Source organism: Cupressus sempervirens, chromosome 3 (genome assembly GCF_028749045.1).
Source record: "Cupressus sempervirens isolate cs-2001-9-10 chromosome 3, ASM2874904v1, whole genome shotgun sequence".
In the NCBI taxonomy this organism is placed as follows: domain Eukaryota; kingdom Viridiplantae; phylum Streptophyta; class Pinopsida; order Cupressales; family Cupressaceae; genus Cupressus; species Cupressus sempervirens.
The window spans coordinates 172285511-172309826 of NC_143120.1; the positions used below are offsets into that span (position 1 = coordinate 172285511).

Sequence of the window (24316 nt, forward strand, 5' to 3'; positions counted from 1 at the left end):
AAATGATGATGAGAATGTGAATTTTCTTGCAAATCCCTATGATTCAGAGTCAAACTCTAATGCAAGTTGATTGAATCTCCAATTATTAACTATGTTTTTATTTTGTTGGAATCTTGAACATGACCTATTTGAACTTATTGTCTAAGACTAAACGCTAATGTTGGACAAGCACATATTGATATATCATATGAATTTTGAAATATCTTGAATTTTGATAAAGGGTTAAGTATCATAGATTCAGAGTCATACTATCAAATGATTTGTTTTTGTATATTTCTTGCAATGCATATATTAGTATATTTTTTGCATTTCTTTGCATATATTATAATAATATTATATTTATTTATTTATATATATATATATATATATAATGTTGGACAAGCGCATATTGATATATCATATGAATTTTGAAATATCTTGAATTTTGATAAAGGGTTAAGTATCATAGATTCATAGTCATACTATCAAATGATTTGTTTTTGTATATTTCTTGCAATGCATATATTAGTATTTTGTTGCATTTCTTTGCATATATTATAATAATATTATATATATATATATATATATATATATATATATATATATATATATATATATATATATATATATATATATATTTAAGATATATATATATATATATAAAAGATATATATATTTAAGATATATATATATACACATTTCCTCTTGCATCTGCATCCAAAAAAAATCCCTACATCCCATATCCGCATCCGAATCAATGACTTAGATTTTATCTGTCATTTGTATACTATATATAAATTTATAAATACATATATATTTAGAAATTTATATACTTCATGTTTCATGAATATATATCAAATACCTATAATAAAAATATAGATTCAATTCTTAAATTTTCATATTTAACTCAACTTTTATTAATATATGGTTGATCTCTCAAATCATTATATCTTCTACAAATTTGGTGGGTATGTGTGTGTTTTTGTGAATACTTGAAGAAATTGTATATTTTCAAATGTTCAATAAAAGTGGCGATTTATTGCCGAATTTTTGGCCAAGTTTTTCAAAAAAATTGGGTTGGCCGAGATATTGCCAAAACCGAGTTTTTCAACTATGGTAAAAACAATACACAAAAGACTCAAAATATTTATCCAAGGAAAACCCCAGCCACACCAGCAAAATATCTTTTATTCATCATAAAATATTCAAGTACATAGGTGTCTTGGTCACTTGATTGATTTAAAATACACCATGAAATCATAAATATAAATTGCATAAGACTCTTCCTCTTTAACACAAAGGTCTCTTTGAGTCCAAAAAATAAGACCCTTCATATTTCTATATATTCAACACTTCACATTTGCATATGCACGCCTCTTCACATGATGTATGATCTTTTTGCATAATATTAACTTAAATATAATCACAAAAATGTCTTCAGCTGAAGATGACCATAACTGTCATAACAAACATGTTTCTATCTCATAAAATCAGAGATGAAGATCTCTATCGCAGCTACAAACTTCAACACACTAGTGTGGCCTGAATAAGAATGTCAAATATTTCGGCATCTGCTTGGGCATCTTGTTTGTTGTTACTGCTTGTCTCAAGAATATTTGAAATCGGACTAAAGACGAAATAGACGCAAAAGTTGTTAAGCGAAAAAAACATCACTTAGCTTTATCAAGGAGACTACAAGTCTGTTAAAACATTATTTCTTCTTATAACCTATATTAGTCTTCAGTTTGGGTATTTTGTAGCTATCAAGTCAATGATATTCAAAATAAGATTATTCTTTCGGGTTCGATGGTAGAGGGAAGAAGAAAAAGCATTCAATAAACAGGAATGGAATTGTTTAAGCAAAATGCAAGGTGGCCTTGGTCTCAAAGGCCTGAATATTCATGGTGTCTCTATGGGAGTTAAATGGATTTGAAAAGCCCTCGAGGGTAATGAACCTTGGATAATTTTTGTGAGGAACAGTATTCAATCGGTCTCCCTTCAACATCCTAAAGGTTGGTAAGATTTAAAATATCTGGCTCCTTATTAGTAAATTATTTGTGGTTCCCTCTAGTTCTCATGTGTCCAAGAGCGTATGAAAGCTTGGGAATTGGTTAGAAATAAGGTCACTGGTTGTCACTACTACAGAGATAATGGTAACAAGATTTTTTATTCTTGATCTATTTGGTGGAATCTTTACCACAAAGATAAACCCCTTACATTGTCGTAGTGTTGCTCCAACAAACTATAGTACAGTATGAGCATTAAAAGCTTTACTCGTAGCTTACCCAACTCAACTCAATTGCATTGCTTTTTTATGTTGTAGCTCACCCAATGATTGATCATGTCCCCTTATTTGCCCTTTTCTCATGGTTTTGCAAACAAGAAATATATTGGCACTGACCCCATTTCAAAATTCTTGAGTTGTATGCTTTTTCACATTTTTTATGTCTTCTCACCGCTTTGATGCTTTTTTAGGCCGCTTTTTTTAACTGCTCTTTCTAGAAGTTCTTCTACAGGATTCCTTCTTTGAGCCACTTTTTTGAGGATAATATGCAGTTGCGATCTTGGTCTGACTTGAGCACTGAATGGTCGTCCCTATTCCCATTGAAGGACATATACTCAGTGGTTAGGAAATGTTGTAAAACACTGCTTTTCATGTCAAGATTACTACTTTTGATACAAATATGGTTAATACTACCAAATGATGTGATGGCACAATACTGCATAAAGTAACCTCCAAAGTGATCTACAACTCCAAGGCAAAGACACATATTGTGGCTAATCACCTCAAGATTTGTTAAAACTTGAATCTTAATCCTTCCTAGTGGCCTAAAACTCTTAATCATTTGTGGTCTGATGTGTTGGAGCCAAAAAAACCTTGCTTTGAATGTTTTTGTTGTTGAAAAAACTCTCATTGTCCACTGTAAATGTCAAACTATATCTACTGTGTAGAATTCTTAAAAGTGTTGAGCATATATTCTCTAATTTTCTTGGTCTAAAAAAAATTATAAATTACATATATGTTGCTAAAAAACTTCGCTATGCAAATTTTCAATTCAAGTGTCAAATTATGAGCAATGCCCCTTACATAATCTAAAATGTTATGGTTGTCATAATAATGTCATAATATCTTTTCACTTTTCGTTTTTCATAGTAACTCCTAATTAACTTATTCCCACAGAATCGCCTTTATTTTTAGAATTATTTACCATTTCATAGGTTATTTAAGCATATTAAAGGCATTTTAAAGCTATTTTAGGGGTGTGTAATGGATATGTGGTCAAAAAATGACCTAAATAGCCTCCATGGTGATCCCTTCCTTTATCTCAATTCCTTCTACATGATATAAATTCTAATATACTAATTTATTTTATGCCATTTCTAGTTTACTAGCTTGATCTAAAACAACCATGAGTTGCTCTGTCCATGGTTGTTTGATCATGAGTTATTTTGTCCTTGAGTTATTATGGCAGGGTTATTATGTCCAAGGTTATATGGCTGGGTTATTACATCCGCATACCAGCCCATTTCCTATCTAGGTTAGATTCTTGAGCTTTTAATGAGAACCATTGTATGTTCAATTCCTTGTTGGATTGCATTAAAGGTCTTGGAAAAGCTTCGAATTTGTTTTGGCTTGCACATTTAGATTCTTTGGCTTTTGTTTAATCACGGGAATGAAGAATGGTATCAAGGACGGAACAGAAAATTGAGTTTTCTAGAAAACTCATATTCAATGTTGTCTCAATGCAAATTAATATCACACTTGAAATTCTAGTGATAGGTTCCAAGAGCTAAGTGTTTTGGCCACACTATTGTCAATAGGTCATAAATCAAGTATGTCAGTTATTGGTCAGAGTCAAGGAAAGGCAATGAGGAGTCTCTCACGAACTAACTTGAATTTCAAAAGCAATATAATTAAAAGTACCCAGTCACTCTCATAGAGGACCTAGGTTTCAAGGATGAGCATAAGGACATGTACCAGTTGATAATAATTTCATGCCTGAAATTATGAGATCCAATGAAGAAATCTCTACTATTGAGCCACCTACAGGGTGAAATGACATGGATTCCTAAAGTGAAAGATTTTCTTGAAGTTTTTATGCGCTGTTTGTTCCTTTTTGATACTACAGTGAGGAAAAATACAGTGACAGAAATATATACTTTTTGACAAAATTTATGCATTATGACAGTGGTTCTCTCGTGCTGCATCGTGTAGTGACAGTAAACCCCTTTTTGTCTCCACGGAGCATATGTGACAATATCTACCAATAACAATGGGTCATTCCTCCTTTTGGTAGTATTTTGATATTGAGTATGGATGTATTTGGTTATATTTCTCCCTCCACTGTGACGTACTCTTGAACTCAGATGGTGCCTCTATTGATTTGGATCTGGGTATCTTTTCGAGTAGTAACTGTTATTTTATTTTTTAAGATCTTATTAGTAATATACTACGTTTTCGAGTTTGCACCTTCCGGTTACCAAGATCCTAGATTTGAAAAGGTGTGCACCACCTTATTGCATAAAATGAGGAAAGATGTGAGGCCCAATTAAAACCAATTAGAGATTCTTGGGTTCAAACAAGCGTATCTATTGTCTTTGATGGATGGAAAGATTACAAAAACCATCCCTTGATCAATGTTATTGTTCTGTCTCTAAAGGGGGCAATGTTTTTGAAGAGGGTTGACTATGAGGGGGAAGTAAAAGATGTGGAATTTATTTCCTAGATTCTCATTGATTCCATAGATGCGGTGGGTAGTAATAATGTTATCCAAGTAATTACGGCTAATGCAAAAGCTTGCAGGGCTGCAAGTGCTTTTGTAGAGGCTAGATATGATCACATATTTTGGACACCGTACATTCACTTAATTTGGTGACACAAGCAATTGGTACACAAGAAGACTGGGTAAAACAAATTTATGAGGAGAGTGAGGATATTCAAATGTTTGTGACGAATCACCATATGTCACAAGCACTTTTCAAAACTTTCTCCAAATTGGATCTATTGAAGGTAAATTTTAATATTTGATTTAATTATTTTCATTCATCATTTTATGTCATGTTTTGCATAATTAAATAAAATATTTTGTGTTGTTTACATATGTTAAATCTATTATTGACTTACTATTAACATATTCTTAGGTGGCTAAAACCCATTTAGTGTCTCACACAATCATCTTGGGACGACTTGTGAAGGTAAAAGAGTCATTGTCACAAATGGTCATTAGCAACCAATGGGGCACTTGGAAGCAATCCAATACAATAAGGGGCCAAAAAGTGAAAGTAATGATGATGATGATTTGTGGGGTTGTGTGGACTAAGTATTGGAATTCACTACGCCAATCATGTACATGCTTCGCTTCCCTAACATTAATGAACCATGCCTTGGGGATGTCTTTGATGTCGTGGACACCATGTAAGAGAGGTTAAAAGTGATAAGTTATAAATTTTAATTTATTTTAATGTCCCCATTTTGGAAGTAATTTGATTTAATTAATTTAATTAATTACGCTGTCCAAAATAATGAATATTTTATGAGGATGACTAATTAATTATTTTAATTAAATAAATAAGTGGTATTAAGTTAATTATTTATAAAGTTATCAAATAAATAAATATTAAAAGGTAACTTTATATTTAATTAATTTAATAAAGTGACTTGAATTATAAAATATTTTATAAAGTCAATAAAATAATGTTCTAGAAGTTTCTGGAGAAAGTGGAGAAAAAAGAATAAATAGGCATCCTGGGCTTCATTCTCGGCAGGCAGATTTGATGTTGTTGTTGTTGTTGTTTCATCTTGTGGAGCTTAGGGTTTCCATAGATTACTTATTTGTCATAGGAAACGAAAACTTCCTATTGATAGCAATTTTGAGGTTGTGAAATATCACTTGAATTATTGCAGCTGGGAGGAAGATACTTCAGTCTTCTATTTGTGCTACATTGAGAAAAATATTTGAGTACAATAGCTGATGTATTATTGTACTTTCTGAATAAAGGGTTTAAAGGTTATTACTTGCAAATTTGCATATCATATTCAGATTTTTGTTTATATGGCCTCATTCGAGTATTGTTTCTTTGTGGGTATTTGAGCATTCATCTTGGGAGAGCTTGGCAATTGTTTTGGCGTATTTTGGAGTGGCTATCAGGTTGCTGGTAAATAATTTCAGTGGTCTAATATACTACAGAAAGGGCACCATTTGCAAGACATTTTGGTTCATAGCTCATCATTGAAGCATCCTATGGTTCTGGGTATTGTTGCATTCAATTGCTATCGCCGAGACACTCATTTCAAGGACAAATTCGAGGAGCCTAGAGTCTGCATTTATTTATCTAAAGTATTGCCAGGCAAGAACAGGGGCAACACTTCAAGGAAGTCGATGTCTTCATTTGGAGGGGTCTTCATCATCAACAAGTGTTACAATCAAGTCTCCAACTCTTCTACAATTTGTGTACCAGGTTTCTCAAGTTAAGTGTTGCATATATATTGCATTTTAGATTTCATACTAAGGCTACATTTGTACTCAGAAAATTACATAGTTTGCATATGTTGTAATGCCAAGAGTCTTGGCCATTTCATACTAACATTGTAGTTGACATTAAATGTGCAATAAAGGAGACATAAGTTGCTAGTCTGATATAGTTGTAATTGAATATGTTTTTATCATTCATGATCAGCTTATTAGTTTGCGTGCCAATTGTTTGACAAAATGTCAATTGATTGTAGGTTCTTTTTTTGGCCAAATAATGTTATAATTTTGCATACCAAGTGTTTGTATTATTACCACTTGGTTGTAAGTGCATTAATGCCATCTTAGGTTGTATCCAAAGTGTTTGTCATAATTACTAGTTGCTGTAGCTGCATATTGCAAGTAGTTTCAGTCACATATATGCATTGAATATTGTTAAAATAAGTTGCACATTCATGTTAGGTCATTGTTTAGTCAATTCTGAGTCTTCTTGCAAGCATTCTCATTGATGCTAATTGAAGAAAAGAGTCATTAAAGCAAACTGAAATGTTATATGAGTCATATGACCTTTGTATGTGAAGTGTTTGACAAAATTTCCAAGGCCAAAAATCGAAAGTTTTTCAATCAGATTTGAGCAGGGTCATTACATTTATAATACATTTCTCAATCATTGTTTATGGAGAGATATCCATATTTTTAATTGACATAACTTACATATCTTACATCTAGATAACTTACATGAACATCATTAAATATCCCAAGTGATACAAATAAGAAAGAATGATCCTAAGGACACCTTTTATAAAAAGGTGGAAGCAAATGTTCTCCGTCGTAGGAACAAAATGACCACACCTCTTCACCTCCTTGCCTACGCTCTCTCTCTCAAATACTATAGTACAGAGGTATCTCTATTCCTCATAGAGTACCACCATATAGAGATGCTAAAAAACTAGTCAGTACGTGAGGGTGCTTAGCAAGATCTTTAGTGATCCAAAGGTGGGGGCAGCTGTTAGAAGAGAATTTGGACTATTCATCTCATGAAAACATCTTCTCCCTCCTGCTATAATCGTCGAAGTAGAATGGACGAGATTACATGGTGGTACCTTCATGGTCAGGATTATGTGTACCTCCAACCTCTTGCCGTTAAGATCCTCTTGCAAGTAAGTTTTCAATTTTTGAATATTTTTCTTCTTTTTTTTTTGTCACTTATATTGTAGAATTCAACATTTAACATTCTTGAATTTTTGAGCAAAATTGGAGTTGATATTTATTCGCACGAATTTATGTCTCATGGCACGCAAGCATCTAAAATACAAAAAGATAACAAAGAAGTTGTGGGACATAGCACCTAAGTCCACTAATTTGGATATGACCATTCTGGATCATGTTAGAGCCACTCTGCTTGGTGTGGATAATAACGAGGACATGGCACTTGTTGGGTCTAGTCCTAGCGGAACTGGCTTGGGTGATAATGAGGATCTACTAGCAATTGTGGAATATGAAAATCCTATAGAGTATAGATGATGATTTTTTTGATAATCCATTTGATGACTGATCAAAACTTTGATTATTGATGAACATAAACTTTGAATCATGTTTCAACTTTCAAACTTTCATGAACTACATTTTAATTCAATAATTCAATGCAATGGTCTTCATTAGAATGATAGAATAGTTTTTTAATGTTTATCTTTGGCAATTGGCATTGGCCAATGATCAAGCACCACAGTATGAAATGATTTAGTTTTACACTTTTGTATATTTCTCTTATTTTATTGTACATATAATGCATAAATATACATATATATGTATATTTATATTTATAAATATATACACACACACCTAGGAACCATAATGAAAAAATTCCTCAAACACACAAATCAGGTTCTTGTACCTGAACCTATCCCCAAACCCAAACAGATAACTTCAGTAATATATTCTCAATTTTTAAAAAAATGCTAATGTTGCCACAAAATGTTTACCTAAATGATGTGATCTTATGGTTTTGAATATTACCATGTTTTCATGCTATCCAACAATACTAATATCAGTTTTTAGTCAATATTATTGTTTGTGCCCCCTAAAATAAGGAATATCTCACGAATGGACATAACAATTGTTATCACAGCCTTGATCCTGCACGCCTAAAAATCAAGAAGCGAAGTACATGCAAGCTCAAAGATCCTTGGAAAGAGAGGAGAAAACTAGAGGCAAGTAGAAACCTGATTAGAGGAAATACAATGGGTGGCCATGAGGTTAACCAAGAAAATGAATTGAGGGCATTTATGGAACAACAAGAGTACACAAAATGGTTCTTCTCCAACCCTTTCAAAACATAAACAAAATACTCTTAGGCCCAACTCCACTAATGGAAGAAATGTCAATTCCAACCATTCTGAAAACAATAGAACACTTCTAAGATCATTACGGAGACTAACAATACCTAGGGAAGAACAACCAAGAGAAGAAGAATAACTCAAAACGGCTGCCAATGACCTTGACAAGTGTATAGAAGCCTTCCCGAGAATTGACCCCGACCTAAGAAGACATATCCGATTTAGAGAATAATGAGAGGTGAGGAAAAGAAATTACCCTAGAAGAACAAGAAATCAACCCAACAAAATTTACAACGAAGAGTGAGAAAATGACTCTTCTTAACTTTGATCGATCAGAGAAAGTGAGCAAACACATTTGGATTCAAAAACTAGACACATGCTTCAAAAAAAATTGAAGATATTTACTTTTGGAAACTTGGAACACTGTTCTTGTGGTGCCAGTGCTGCTGCTAGGAGTTAGTTTATGTCTTCCTTCATCTAAGGTGAATTAGCAACCATTGGCTTATAAAATTAGTAAGCAATTAAGAGATAGCAAAAGGTTTCCCTGTTCATCTCCCCCATCTGTCAAGAGTTTCTCTTGGCATATCAGAATTCTATGGCTGGAAAGCCGTTCTGGAAAGTTTTGTTCACAGATAGGAGGGGCGAAAATGGAAACATGCTATTATGTGCTTCCAACCTTGGACAATTTTCAAAAATTCCAAGGATAACAAACTAGAAATGGACAAAAGGATTGGCCAAAATATTTGGCTTCTAAAATTAGTAAGCAATTAACAGATAAAGGTTTCCCTGTTCTTCTCCACCCTTTGTCAAGAGTCTCTCTTGGCATATCAGAATCCTATAGCTGGAAAGCCCCTTTGGAAAATTTTGTTCACGGATAGAAGGAGCCAAAAAAGAAACATGATGTTATGTGCTTCCAAAATTGGAGAATTTTGAAAATTTCCAAGGATAACAAACTAGAAATGGACAAAAAGATTGGCAAAAATATAAACCCTGGGATAGACTCGCAGTAAAAGGAATATCTATGATATTGCTCATAACCATTTAGTCAAAGCTTTGCCAGCCAGCTCTGGATTCTCTTTCAAGACCAATGAAAACATGGTTGTTCATGACTCTGACAGCAGGTTCAATCATGGGAAAACTGGGGCAAAGCACTGGATGGTATTGAACACTTGGAATCATCAAAATGTGGGGAAATAAAGCTAACCTACACTAGTTTAGGCATAATTTAGCTAATCATAGAAAATAGTAATCAGAACTAAATAAAGAACTTGGAATATAAATGAAATTGGAAACGACATGGATAGACTAGCTTGTCAGTTTATCACTCTTGAGTAGTTGGTGATTGATTTTCTAATATTGATTGTGATCAAGAGTTGGAATGCAACTTTTAAAACTGAATCAACACCGTCTGAACTATGAAAAAATCTGTCTCAAAGGTCTACTCTACTCCTAGACAAGGCCACCACACCCATGGTTTGATCCTCCTGGAATGGTTTCATCCTAGTGGTGCAAATTTATCTTCGACAACTTTGTTCATTGGTACCTATACACCTATGCTTTCACCTACATCTAGTACAAGGTGGTGTTGAAAAGCACCTCTTGAAAGCCATTATAGATACAGAAAGTCTTTTGACTTCCTTGAAGGTAGTCAAGCTCCATTGGCAATGAAGAAGATGGGAAGACACACCATGCAAAGATACAAGATAACTAGATGATATATCAAAAAATAGTATCTACTTACATAAGTGTTGATACAAGCTTTGAGATTCTATAGGACGCGGTGCAAATACATTGTGATTATCCCTTGATCCCAACTAATGACTTAGGGCATGTCTTTCAGTCCAAAATTGAAGTATTGGAATGCAAATCAATGCATAAAAGTCCGATTATCTAAAAGCATCAACTCAGCAAAGTAGGCAAAGAGACAGTTATCTTTAGAAGACAGATCCATGCCTGCAATCAAGTCTAGGGCATAAAAACAACAGCAGTGAGACTTGGGTTAGATGATTAGGGCCTGGGATAGGCTGATGGTTGATAAGTTTAATGTTTTAAGTCAGCCTAAATACGAAACAGGACAAATTAAGCATTGGGGCATTGCATTTACATCAAGACCGAAAGTGAGTGTAAAACATGAGAGTAGAAGGGCAAAGTATGCATCTTTCTCAAATACAGACGGAAACCACTTGGATAGTAAGTCTCAATTGATTTTATCAGACTAGGTTATGTTACTGTTAACCAAAAGGCTGAGTAAATGATAAGTTCTTTTTTGTACTAGTTTAATATACACATGCTTTTCAATTATATGTATGAATCCATTATCTGTTGAAGAAGGGTTACTAACCCAACCACACACATCACAATAGAGAAATAAACAGAAAATTGCAGAACCAAACAAGTGCAGGAACAGGAACACTTGCTTTCCATTATCTTCAATGAAATGAAATTAAAATAGTCAGAAAATAATATGTTTCAGCAACATGAGCATTTTCGTTATAATAATCTGCAAGCCAAAGCCACCATATGCACCATCAGAACTACCCCTAAAACATTCTCTATATTGGAAAGTTTTAATCACCCTAGAAGGTTTTGAAAATTTGTATCCCACCTTATTTGAGGCCAACCAACTTTATATGATTTTCCCCTATGTTAGAATATGTCAAGAATATACCCGAAACAGGTTTTGGCACTCATTGGAGTTTTTGAAGGGATTTTACTTTTTCTCCTAAAGTAGTGCAACTTCTAAAGGTCATATCTTGTGAACCGTGGACCCAGTTAACGATTATAACCACTTTTTTACTACAACTTGAGATGTGAAGCACCATCGGAATAAAATTTACCCCCCTTTCGGAGCCTCTAAGGCCTTCAAAACTAAGTTCAAAGTTTTTGTACTACCCCATCAAAACAAAAAGATTGAATATCTTCAAAACCAGACTTGATTTTGCCATGAAACTTTATTGGCAGAATTATATATCCAAAATGAACCTCGAGAGAAGCAATTGGAACAATTCATGTTCAAATGAACAACTCACTAAAAATTGTAAACTTGTCAAAAATAGTAACTCTGCCCAAAAATAGCCCTTACTGAAAAATTAGACAATATTTTTGGTGATGCAAGATTGCTCTTATACCCTAATACTCCAACATCATCTATATGCACATGTTGGAGTTAATGTTCCAAGTCCAACAGCCATAAGTGATTGTTGTATGTGTGGCAACCTATGTTTGAGTTACTCGCAACATAAGTTCAATTCAATAGTATGTGTCATAGAGTTTTAGTTTGAAACTATAACTAGTTGTAGATGTGTCTATTTTCATGTGCATGTTGTTAATCATGAATTAGTTTGTTGTTAGTTAATGTAGCAGATTTATAGGAAAGTGGTTTGTCTCTATGACTGTATAAATAAAAATCATTTGATCAATGTAAGATAGCATATTATTTCTTTAATATATCTTCTTTATTTCTAATGTTTTATATTTCTAATATGGTATCAGAGCCATCTTCCTATTAAATTGTGTGTTAGAAAAAAAGCTATCAAGGAGATGAGGCCTCGAGAAGAACCGCCAAATCTTCATGGTAATGATGATTTCATTAAAGATGAAGGTCTTGTCATATTTTGAAGAATTTATTTTATTTTGAAGAAGCCAATACTTTGAAAAATAGGAAAGGATGTGGTAGAGGCTAGATGGATGCTCAATTGTCTGAGGTGCTATAGGATTGGAGAAACTGAGACACACGTATGGATTGGTGTCCAATAGTTCAAGGAGATCTGAAAATCTGGAAGCTTTTCATCTTACTTTTACAAGGGTTATGAGACATTGCATCACCAATGGTGTTTCGAAGTTGGATGATAGCAGCATGACTATACCAGCGGTTGGGAGCAACTTGAGGAAGTCTTACTAGTCTATGAACTATTTTCAAAGAATAAATTCTACATAATGTTTCTTTTAGTTGTCACACTGAGTGGGGGTGTTGGAGTTAATGTTCCAACAGTCACAAGTGATTGTTGTATCTGTGGCAACCTATGTTTGAGTTGTTGGCAACATAAGTTTAGTTCAATAGTATGTGTCATAGACTTTTAGTTTGAAACAATAACTAGTTGTAGATATGTCAATTTTCATGTGTGTTGTCAATCATGAAGTAGTTTGTTGTTAGTTAATTTAGCTGATTTATAAGAAAGTGGTTTGTCTTATGATTGTATAAATTAAAATCATTTGATCAAATATAATATAGCATATTATTTCTTTGTTCTATCTTCTTTATTTCTGCTGTTTTAAATTTCTAATACATATATGAACATTATGCATGAATGAATATATTTGCATACACATATCTATCTACAAACATAGGTATGTATGTATATGTGGATGCACATGTATTTATTTAAGCATATATATGTGATACTAGGCTGTTATCAAATGGCTACTTGGAGAGACATTCACTGAATTCCCAAATTAGATAGCTGAGAGCCCCAACGGGTTCACTAGGAGCAACTTGAATGCAACTGAATATCCCAATGGGCAAGTCAAGGACAATTGGAATGTAATGTAGAGAGAGTATTTCTCCATAGTATACCTATGAAAGTTCTATTCTGCTGATAACATGCTCTTACTTCAGCTTCATTAAGAGATATGAGAGATTTCCAAAAGCCATTCGTTCAATGCATTTCTACAACTACGATTCAGACACTGGTTCGTATGCTTTCAATGCAAATTATAAGCACCACCTTCACCCCCAAATCAGCCATGCTGCTTAAAATAATATCGACATCTGACGTGAAAGCAAGAACCATTTGACAATCGATTATCAGTAGTTCACATAAAATTGCTACAGTAGGAGAGGAAAAAAAACGACAAGGGATTCTCCAATGTTTTCAGTCGAAGAGTTGCTCCAGTCTATTGCGGATAATTAGTCTACACCAAATAATTAAATTATAGAAAAAAGCGAAATTGCCAAAAAAAAAAATCAGAGATTAAAAATTGCACATTGAAGCGATTCCAAATCCAGCCCTGGCTCAAGCCTTTGAGCCTTCCGCCACTAATCCCGCCTACTCCATAATCTGCATAAATATAAGAAGGTTAAAACCAATTAAGCCATGTTTATATTTAGTATGAGACTTAAAATCCAAAAATGAAAGGAGAACAAAAATGGTACCATTTACCATTTGACAAGCGCAGAGAATGATATATAACAATGATGTAAAAGACTGCAGCATATGCAACTAGGAAAATAAGTTCCAAATGCTTCCACACGGATCGGTCAGCTGCCATTTCTCAACAGATCAGGTTGAGGTCAGCGCCATCAAAAACTCATACCAGATGCAACATATACATTCAAAATGGTCCACTTTGGCCTCGTCTACCTTCTATTTGTCAATTTTAAAATGGCCCACACTCGCCCTAACTACAGTATATTAGGCAAAATATATTCTATGTATAAACTATATGCTAAATATAATCATAAACTATATGGAAAAAAATATTCTATATTATTTCATATCAATTGAGAATGAAATCCCCATACTAATTATTTGAACAAGTTTTATTCTATTATATATATTGTTCTACATATGTTTCAAATATCTTAATTCTATCAAAATTACTTTCAAAATTTTTCACAAAAATACTCATTTTTATCTTATTCTTTGTAGAAGGTCTTTAAGCCAAGATTTTTAGTAAAATCTTCCAGCCATTTGAAATTTGGCTCTACATCTATGTACTGTCATTTTCTAAGAAAAATCTCAACCTATTGTAGCCCAATGGTGATGATTTTCTAATGCTTATGCACTCAATTTCATTACGAATGGTTGTTGAGTGATATTAGAATCTAACTAGGGAAAAAAAATGGCAACTCACTTGCCCAAGGTATCTCTACCCCTATCTTTGCAACAACTGGAACATTGATGTCATCCAACATAAAATCCTCCTCAAAGACAACCTTAAGAAGTTGCAACATCTCTCACACCCAAGTCTAACAAAGAGGTTATAAATATAGAAATAATATTGGTATTCATTCAATAATGATCAATGGAAACCAAAAATTCCCTACCCAAACTCATCTTGATGACTTTCATTCACATAGAATCCCCCTCTTTACACTTTGAGTTCAACCTTCTATATGTAATGAATCCTAGAAATGGCATTTGCCCATTCTCACTCCTTAGTTGGATAGGGATATCCATGCTTTCTCCTCTAAAAGATCTACACAGACAAATTAGAGTGAGACCTTTCAAGTATGAATCTTTTTAGATAGAAACTTCATTGCTAGTCTCCCTTATAATCAAATAAAGATCTCATCCTAATAATCTTGTTCTTTGAGATTTTGAGGTTTGTCATAATCTTTCCAAGAGCCGCCCAAATATATATTATCTATATTCCCTAAAAATAACATAATTGCTCAAAGTGGAAATGATCATCATGTCATTCTACTAATTGTTTCTAGATTATCCCTTGTAGAGTCATAATTATAACTTTCTGACAAGTTGTACGTGTATGATGTAAAATAGTTATCAATGATAGTCTCTCGCCTCATGCCTATACCTTAGAAATAGGATCATAAAATATGACCCCATTTGGGCTAAGAGTATGATCAGCACAACCCAAGTAGATGTAAGGGTGCTAATGCAAGATTTTGGCCTAAAAGGGATGTTGACTCTAGGGTCCTTTATGTTTAATGTATAGAAATAAATAGATAAAATTTCAAGTGTATTGCATATGCAAGTGAAGGAAAGGAAATGCTCATGCAATTGTAGACAAGAAGATATCAAATCTAGTATATCAAAGTAAGTGTTATGAAAGAAAGCAAATAATGATGTAATCACCTTGAGTGCTAGTAGAGGAAGTAAATTCAGATATCTAGATACCTTGTCAAACTATAATGAAATTACAAATAGATCAAGATTTGAAACCTAAGGCTGGAACATTCTATTGTCAAAATCTAAGTGTTGTAGGAATAGTTCAAACTTGGATCAACCTATACTAGTATAGGTCAAAGGTGGTTCAAACTACAGATCTAAAGGTCTTAAGAATGCAACTAATATTATGCTTCTAGATCTACAATTTCAAATCTAAACTTTGTTAATCTACACCTACACATGAGAAAGGGGAAATTATTAAGGGCGAGGGGGGGGGGGAAGCTTGCCTTGGTCAAGATCCTATACAAAAATTAACCTTGAAATGAGATAAGTAAAGCATGTAAAATAGGATAAATGTATGTGTTACATTATTTGTCAAACCCTTGTGGATAGACCTGGTCTGCTATATCCACAAAGATGTATACTTGCTTGAATGTATGTTCAAAAGTAGATCTAGGATGTCTTCACAAATGCAATAGATCAATACTTGTCCAAATTATAGATCATGAATGTATATATGCTTGAAAGGATGGATGAAGAAGAAGATAAAAGATGAATGGAATGTGGATCTTCTTGCTCAATTAGGAATTCCTCTACTGATCTATCATTGAAAAGGAATTCACACAATCAATAGGGGCTTGTTTGGTTGCAAGCATAGGAATGGAGAATAGGAATGCAATATTGGGGATAAGAATGGTTATTCCAATAACAACTATTTTTTGGAATGGGTATAAGCTCATTTTAGAGGCAAAATGGGAATATGTAGTCCTATTCCCTATTTCAATTGATGAACCAAATGAAACATATAAAATGTATTCCAAATTTTCTATTCTTATTCCAGTAACCAAACGGGCCTTAGAAGACTAGCCTTGGAATTGATGGGGAAAGGACTAGGAGATATTGAATGGATGAAATCCTTTATGTAATAGAACCAACTCATTGCATGCTCACTAGAAGTCACCAAAAAGCTTTTGAATGTACCTTGGACATGAATGATTAAGAGTGGATGTCTTACTGTTAATGGATAGAATAAGGGGAGAGGCTTCCTTATATAGTGATTTTGGAATCCAAATTCGAGAAGGTTGAGCTCACTAAGTGGGAAAATGAAAATAGTTTGCATCAGGCCCAAAATCCACTAGAATTAAAGCCTTTAGGTATGGGTCAAATGTAGTTCAATCTATACCAATATAGGTTGAAGGTGGTTAGACCAATACCTAAAAGGGGTAATTTCAAGGTGAAAAATGTGAGACTTGAGAATGATTTAGAGTTTCAAGGAAAAAATGGAAAGAAAATTGGGCAAATCGAGCATAAATGTATCCAAAATCAAGGAGATTATTGAAATGAGGACCATTTTTTCCTGAAGCTTTCAAGTTAATGGGTGCTAACTTTTTAGGACTATACAGTGTAATGTACTACTACTTTTCAAATTCATATAATTTAATTGTGTCAATTTCTACTTTATCAATTTCTATCATCTTTTGAATTTGCTAGCATGTCTCCCCCTACATTCCCCCTAAGATATTTTCTCTAGATTTTTACCAAATGTTCCATAAAACATTTATATGCAAACTGATTTATCTTTATCTAATTAGTTATATGAAAATTATATAATAAAAGACTAAAATAAGATCTAAAATTATTAATGACTATAAATTTTTACAAGTTTATTTTCAAATAAATATGAAATACCTTTATCATGAAGTTGTCTAGATGTGAACTCTGACACGAATGCAACAAGAAAATGAATTAGTTTATGCCTAATCCACCAAGAAATCTTAAAGGTTTTTATCCTCGGGTTTCAAATATTAAAAGCTTAAAGCTCCCAAACTCTCCAAGAGATAATAATAAACCAAGCCTACGAGGCATACTCTAATTTTTCACCATGTCCTCATTTGAAGATAGGATTTTAATAATGATTAAATAAATATTGATAATAAAATCATATATTATAATTAATATTAAAATTTAAAAAAATTTTAAAAATAATAAAATATTATTCTTACAATATAAATAATAATTAGATAAAATGCAGTCAAGAGCCTACAACACAATGGTAAATTATGAGCCTCTCATCTACAAGGTCTTGGGTTTGAGTAGCTTAACACATAATAATAATTAATATTAACAAATAATAACAATAAATTAATAAATAATCTAGGCTTTGGCCCATTACCTATCACAAAAATATATAATTAAATAAAATATAACATAAATTAATAAATAAAATTAACTACAATATATACCATTGTAGAAATTATGTTACTTTTTAAAATAAGATTTAATAATAAATGATAATAAACATAAAATTAGTACATAAAATATAATATAAAATAATATAAGTTAACTAAGTATGATGAAAGGTCAAGAAATATGTAATAAAGAGATGTGACCCCTTCAAAATAAGGAGGGAGGAGAGCTCATTTGAACAAGGGACAAAAGCATCAAAGTTCATGCCTATTGTGTTGTGCCCTTTATGGTAAAATATATGGTGGGATGCAAGAATGGTTGTGCACGTTTATTTTTTTAAGATGTGTTTTGACAAAGCGAGAATATTTGTGTAAACTAAGAAGGATTGAAGCTATTGTTACATGTGCAAACCGTTAAACTATTTTGTAGGAAAATAATGAAAATATAATTTAAATTTATGGGATATTCTTTTGAAAGACTACACTGTAAAGATTGTATTGCCAATTGCATTGTTAAGATTATTTTCATAGTGTTTCTTAAATATATTTTAGGATAATCAGTTGCTTAAGTGATAATTTCAAATGAGTTTACATTAGACCGACTGAGGAGCTATAGTAGAAGTAGGTAGCTATGAAGATATAGGTGTTCGCAATTTGGTTAAGGAGATACGATAGGGTTGTCATTTATGGAAACAAGGTCGACGGGATGAAAGAATTTGATATAAAGGAAAAAACACTTTTTGTTTAACAAATTGTGAAATTCAATTGTAATGATATAATGTTTGAATTGTGCACTTCATATGACTAGTATAGATGCAAATTTGATGCTAGTTCAGATCTGTATAGTTGTATGATCAATTTTGAAGTAGGAATCAAAAGGAAAATCAAATATTGAAGATATCAGCACTATATAAAGGTTTTTGTAACTATCTCTATTGATAGAATTATAAACTTGAATTTTCTTGTTTGAGTTGTGGGCTCTTCTTGCATACTTTTGTATTATTATACCAACTTGTAATAGGGTTGAGGCTTCTAATAAGGACAAATACACTATATGAATGTAATAGACTCCTAATAGGATCAATATCTTTTACAAGATACATTTGATTAGTGGATCAATATCTTTTAAAAGATACATTTGATTAGTGGATAAATATATCATCCCCATTGGGGTTTTCCCTTGGCTAGGGTTTCCCTAGTTAACAAATAATAGTGTTATGAGTTGCATTGTGTTATGGTTATGTTTACTTTTTAGTTTGATCATATATACAAGTTTAAAGATTGTTCATAATATCCATAGTTGCACAAAAGTTTGTGGAACACTAATTCACACCCCCCCCCCCCCCCCAACTTAGAATTCCCTACTTCTAACAATTGGTATCAAATCTCAGTTACTCAAAGGAGGCCTAACAACTTGAGTAAGATCTCTATGGATATGAAACAATTCCAAAAGAATCTTGAGGAACCTTATATAGATATATATGATAGAAATAAGTTGATCAAACTTAAAGATGAACAAGACTTCATTCAGAAATTGAAAGAATAGATTGAAAAAGAAAGAGTCGCATGATTACAGCAATAATAGTGAAGCAGTTTCAAGACTTAAGAAGGAGAATGAAATTCTAAAACATGAGCTTGAAATTACAAATTTGAAGATAAGCATGATGGAAGATGAGAAGAAAAGTCAGTAAGATTTGAGATCTAAGAATACGAATTTGAAATCCAAACTTACCAAAGTAACAGCTCAACTTGAGACTACAAAGTTAAAGTATATAAAACTTGAGAAATACTACACTATTGTAAAAGGAGAAGTTATACAAACAAACGAAAATCTTGAGAATTTATGTTCAAGCATTAGGAAGCTTCATGAGTAGATTATGGCACAAAGACCTATTGGAGACAAAATAAGAATTTGATATTGAAAGAGAGTCATCTAAAGGATCTAAAATTACCAAGGAATAAGATCTAGTGAACCAACAATTTAATCAAAAATAAGATATGAACAAAGAAGTATCTAATCAACCTAAAGAACCTAAAGAAGTAAAGAAACAATTTAATGGAAGATGCTTTGCATGTAATCAGCTTGGACATATGAAGAAGGATTGCACAAGTATACTAAACCCTTTTTTGGTTATTGTTATGCTTTGCTTATGGACATAAACCTAATGAATGTAGGAAACCTAGATATAATAATGATAATAAAATGTATGAAAGTACTAACACTACAACTAGCAAACCAATGGGAGAAACAAATATCATAAGAAATGGAATTATGTGTTACAAGTGCAACTATTGTGGGCATATTACTAGGGATTGTAGACTACAAACTAATCAATTTGGACCTAGATATGGAAACATAGTTATAGCATGTCAAATTTGCAATAATTTGGAGCATACAACAAGATTTTATAGAATGAATGACATGAGAACACCTAATAGAAGATCACAGAGTATGGATTTTAGAAGGAATGTGAACAACAATATGAGAAGGAATGAGAATGTGAAAGGAAAGCAAGTTGAAAGTCTAAATAAAATATTTGTTAGAGAAGGAACACCAACGAGCACTAAGATATAGGTAGAAAAGACAAAAGACACTTCAAAGAAAAAGATGAAATAATTTATTGCAGTTGAAAGCCCCTCATCAACTTAAGCAATCATCTTTATGAATAAAATAAGGGATAATATACTAGATAATCATCAGACCCCTTAATTTTAACATAAATTTTTGCCCACTTCAGGAAAGCATGGGAATGTTTTAAGAAAGCTATAGTTAAGAGCGCATAAGGAAATATGATTATATGTGATCATAGGAAAGAAATCTAACTTACTAGATCAAGTATCAACTTTTTGAGTTGTGTGTACTTGATCAATTAATGTAAATGTGAATTTTGGTGGCTTTAAGGGTTGAAATTGATTATTTTGGACACAATTTGATTGTTTGGAGATTGCAAGAAGTTTAAAAGAAGAATTAAATTGATTTGGAGCATTTGAACAACAATTTGACCAAATTTCAGACAAAGCCCTAAATTTGTGACAACATAGGTATTTTTTTGTTATAAGGTTAATTTCTAAAGTAAATTTGAATATGGATATTGTGGAAATGGATCCTTCACTAGTTCATGATATTTTGGAGAAACCTAGGCATAAGTTTAAAAGAAACAAGAACATGACCCTACCAAGAACATTTTTTTGCAAATTCGTATGGAATCTTGATTATGGAAGACATTAGGGCATACATTCACTAAAAGTTTGAGACTATAGGAGATTCAAACAAGGAAGGTTTTGAGCACCTAGGGAAACTTAAGGTTGTGCATTATATATTTTACCACGAATTTGAGAATGAGGAATGGACAAGAATCATTTTAAGTCATGTACATGAAAATATGTCCTAGATTGGAAATTAACTTGTTAGAACTACGAAAGACCTAATTCATGAGGTAACATGCTTGGTCAACAAAGACATAATACCTGTAGGTCAGAAAAATGTGAAGCAAATTGTATAAAAAAATACATAAACTAAGTGGGATAGTAGAGGCATGATGTTGAGTTTTATCAAGAAAAACGATGTAAGATTTATTAGTAATATTTTGGCTTATAAGATGAACTCTGGTTCAAGAGAGGATGAGGTATCAACAATATTCATAAATGCATCTTATAAGATGTTTGTGGACATAAAGGAAGTAAATCTTTGTGAAATTTCGAGACAATAATTGTTTGACAACCTTGAAAGGATAAAAAGAACAAATATGCAATTTTTAGATTTGGATCATTTCTTACTTATCTTTTATTTCACGTTTTGAAAATATTTCCTAACATGCTTGCATCTAAATGAAACTCTGATAAATGCACTATGGAGTTAGAGAGCTATTATTTCAGAAAGACCTCATAAGACTACATGATTAAAAGCATAACTAGTATGATAACATTTTAGTCAAAGGTGAAGAAGAGGATAAGAATTCCCCAAGCTATTGTGGACAAGCACAAAGATGATATATGTTTCATGATGGAAACTGACAAAACATGTATAGAAGTTGTAGGACCTATAATTATGTTTGTTGAACCATTGGGTATGATATGAAAGAGGAAATGATTGATGGGTGATGGGGCATAATATTAGTATATAGTTTTTATGGTTTTTATGGTTATTTGGAGGGTTTTATCTTTTAAACTTGAGGACTTTTAATCATATTTCTATATGAACCTATAAACTACTATACAGTATTATAGTCTCTTAAGACATATTATGGTTTCATAATTATAATGCTATAGTTAGAACTTATGATTAAAAAATGAAGTCAAGCATGTGCGTATTAATGAATATGTTGCTTTCTTCCTTAAAATCTTTATGGGTTAGGTTTTTGAAGCTATGTATCATGACCGAGAATTAGTTTGTTTGTACATTTAATGCTTTCTATAGATTATTGAAATGGATATATATTTCAAAATTAAACATGTGTACTAGCCTTTTGTAGGAACAAGTCAAATGGAATTAAAGAAGCAAGTTATCAAATGTGTAATGACATATTCATGTGCAAATCTAGAGTCATGATGTGATGTATTTGTGGAAGACTTTTTTAGTAGGATGAATGTGTCCTATATTGATGTACTTCATTTAAGTTACGTTAAATCCTTGTTCTTGAAGGATCTTAGATTTAGGAAGTTAGTTTTCCTTAGTTGTTATAAATAAGTTGTTGATCAAACTTCTCTAGTTAGTCAAGTAGTTAATTATAATTCAGTAATGGTGTTTAATATATAATTATGTTATTACAATTATAGATGTGATGGTTTCAATATCAATAAAATGACATTTTCAACTTTCAGTATTTTATTCTGAGCATTTATTTTTTAGTCATCCAAGGGGGCCACTCGGTGAGTCAATTTAGTTAGTAGAATTAGTTTCCTATTTGTTTTAGAATAGTCAAGTAAATGTTACTCCCCCCACCACACAATAACACAACTATTGGTCATGCAACATAGAGAAATAGAGTAGTTTCATGTTTGTATTTTAATTTATGTGTAACAGATTAACTGTTATATTCCATAATTAGTTTCAACAATTTGATTTCATAAATTAGCAATGACAATTGGGTTGGTTTAGACCATATGCTTTACAGATACCATTTCAAGTATACTTCCATGGTTGATACATTAAATGAGTTCAATAGGTCATTTGATCACTACTTAAGGATGTCCAATCCATAAGTAATGGATGTAAAGCTCTAGTTTCCAAACCAATTAATTGATGAAGTAATGGGTATGATAAAGAAATATTGGAATCTAATTTAGATGAGAATAGTGATAGATGGGGCACATTCAAGGAGAGATTAGTAGATGCACAACATACACAAATATCTAAAGCAACTAAGAAGAAGGTTGAGAATATAATAAAGAAAATGATAAAAGATAAACATATGACCAAGGAAGATTTTACAGAAGCAAAACAAGCAACATTTCAGATGAAATCAAGTGGATAGTAAAACATCCTATTAGGCCAACCTTCGTCAGTAGCACCTTCACCAAGCACTCCACCTATACTTATTTCACCATCATTTGTACCTAAACCTACAACACCTTTAGCCACAATAGATCAACATTCAATAGAAGAATAAGTTAGAATTGTTGATGTTTAGTCTATACCAGTCATATCTACAAGGAAATATAAGATCATCACCAATAATTACATCAGCAAAGGTCATAGTCAAACAAGAAAAAGAAGAACAAACTCCTACAAGATCTAAAAGGATTTAAGGAGTTTGTCATCTCCTTAACCACTTATGTTGGGAAGAAAAACATAGCACAAGAAGAGGAAGAGAAACTAGTGAAGAAGATGAGAGGCTAGGTCTCTCCACCATAAGATAAACTACAACAAGATCAAAGCAGTGAGAAGAAGAAGAAAACTTGGAAACCTGCAATAGGCATAATGAATCAGATGATCATACAAGATGGTAACTGAACTCAACTGAACAAGTATTATGAATTGTATGATCCTTTGTAGAAAAAGATAATTGGAGGATGCAATGATTAAATACATGATGGATTTTAAGCAACACTTCATATGCATTCATGGAATCATACCAAAATGAACTTTATGAAACTATAAAGGAAAAGAAGAAGAGAGCAACTGAAGAAGATAAAAGGATGAGATAAGATGCTATGCAAAAACTTTGCATTTTAGATAATGAAAACAAACTTCAAGACATTGCGATCAAATTAGAGCCATTATTGAGAAAGAAGACAAGAAAAATACAACTAATGGGACGCCTATATGATGAGGTAATAAAAGAAACATAAGAAGTAGTTGTGAAAGTAATAAATGAGCTTTTAATAATGTCACAAGATAATATTGTTATGGAAACTGAGGAGAATTCACAAGATCAACAAAATGATAGTATAATTATAGGAGGAGCCAAAATTACAATCGACACTAGTGAGGACACCTTTGCAAGCACATAAAAAAATCTAATTACAAATCAACAAGATTCCAATGTTGGAAA

At 32.4% G+C, this 24316-nt stretch overlaps 1 protein-coding gene across 5 annotated transcripts in view; it reads right to left on the minus strand.

Annotated features, from left to right (window-relative positions):
* LOC149565332 (MBOAT (membrane bound O-acyl transferase) family protein) overlaps positions 1–14183 on the minus strand; it is a 221210-nt gene extending 207027 nt beyond the window's left edge. For 3 of the 5 annotated variants that reach the window (XM_089818853.1, XM_089818854.1, XM_089818852.1), the window contains exons 1-2: positions 13945–14183; positions 13769–13842 (exon numbers count right to left, since the gene is read on the minus strand). In XM_089818853.1, the coding sequence (XP_089674979.1) occupies positions 13769–13842; positions 13945–14053 (183 nt within the window). In that variant the 5' untranslated portion in view covers positions 14054–14183. The remainder of the gene's footprint in view (positions 1–13768; positions 13843–13944) is intronic. The other 2 variants (XM_089818855.1, XM_089818856.1) reach the window with 2 other exon arrangements.
* Positions 14184–24316: the final 10133 nt, after the last annotated feature.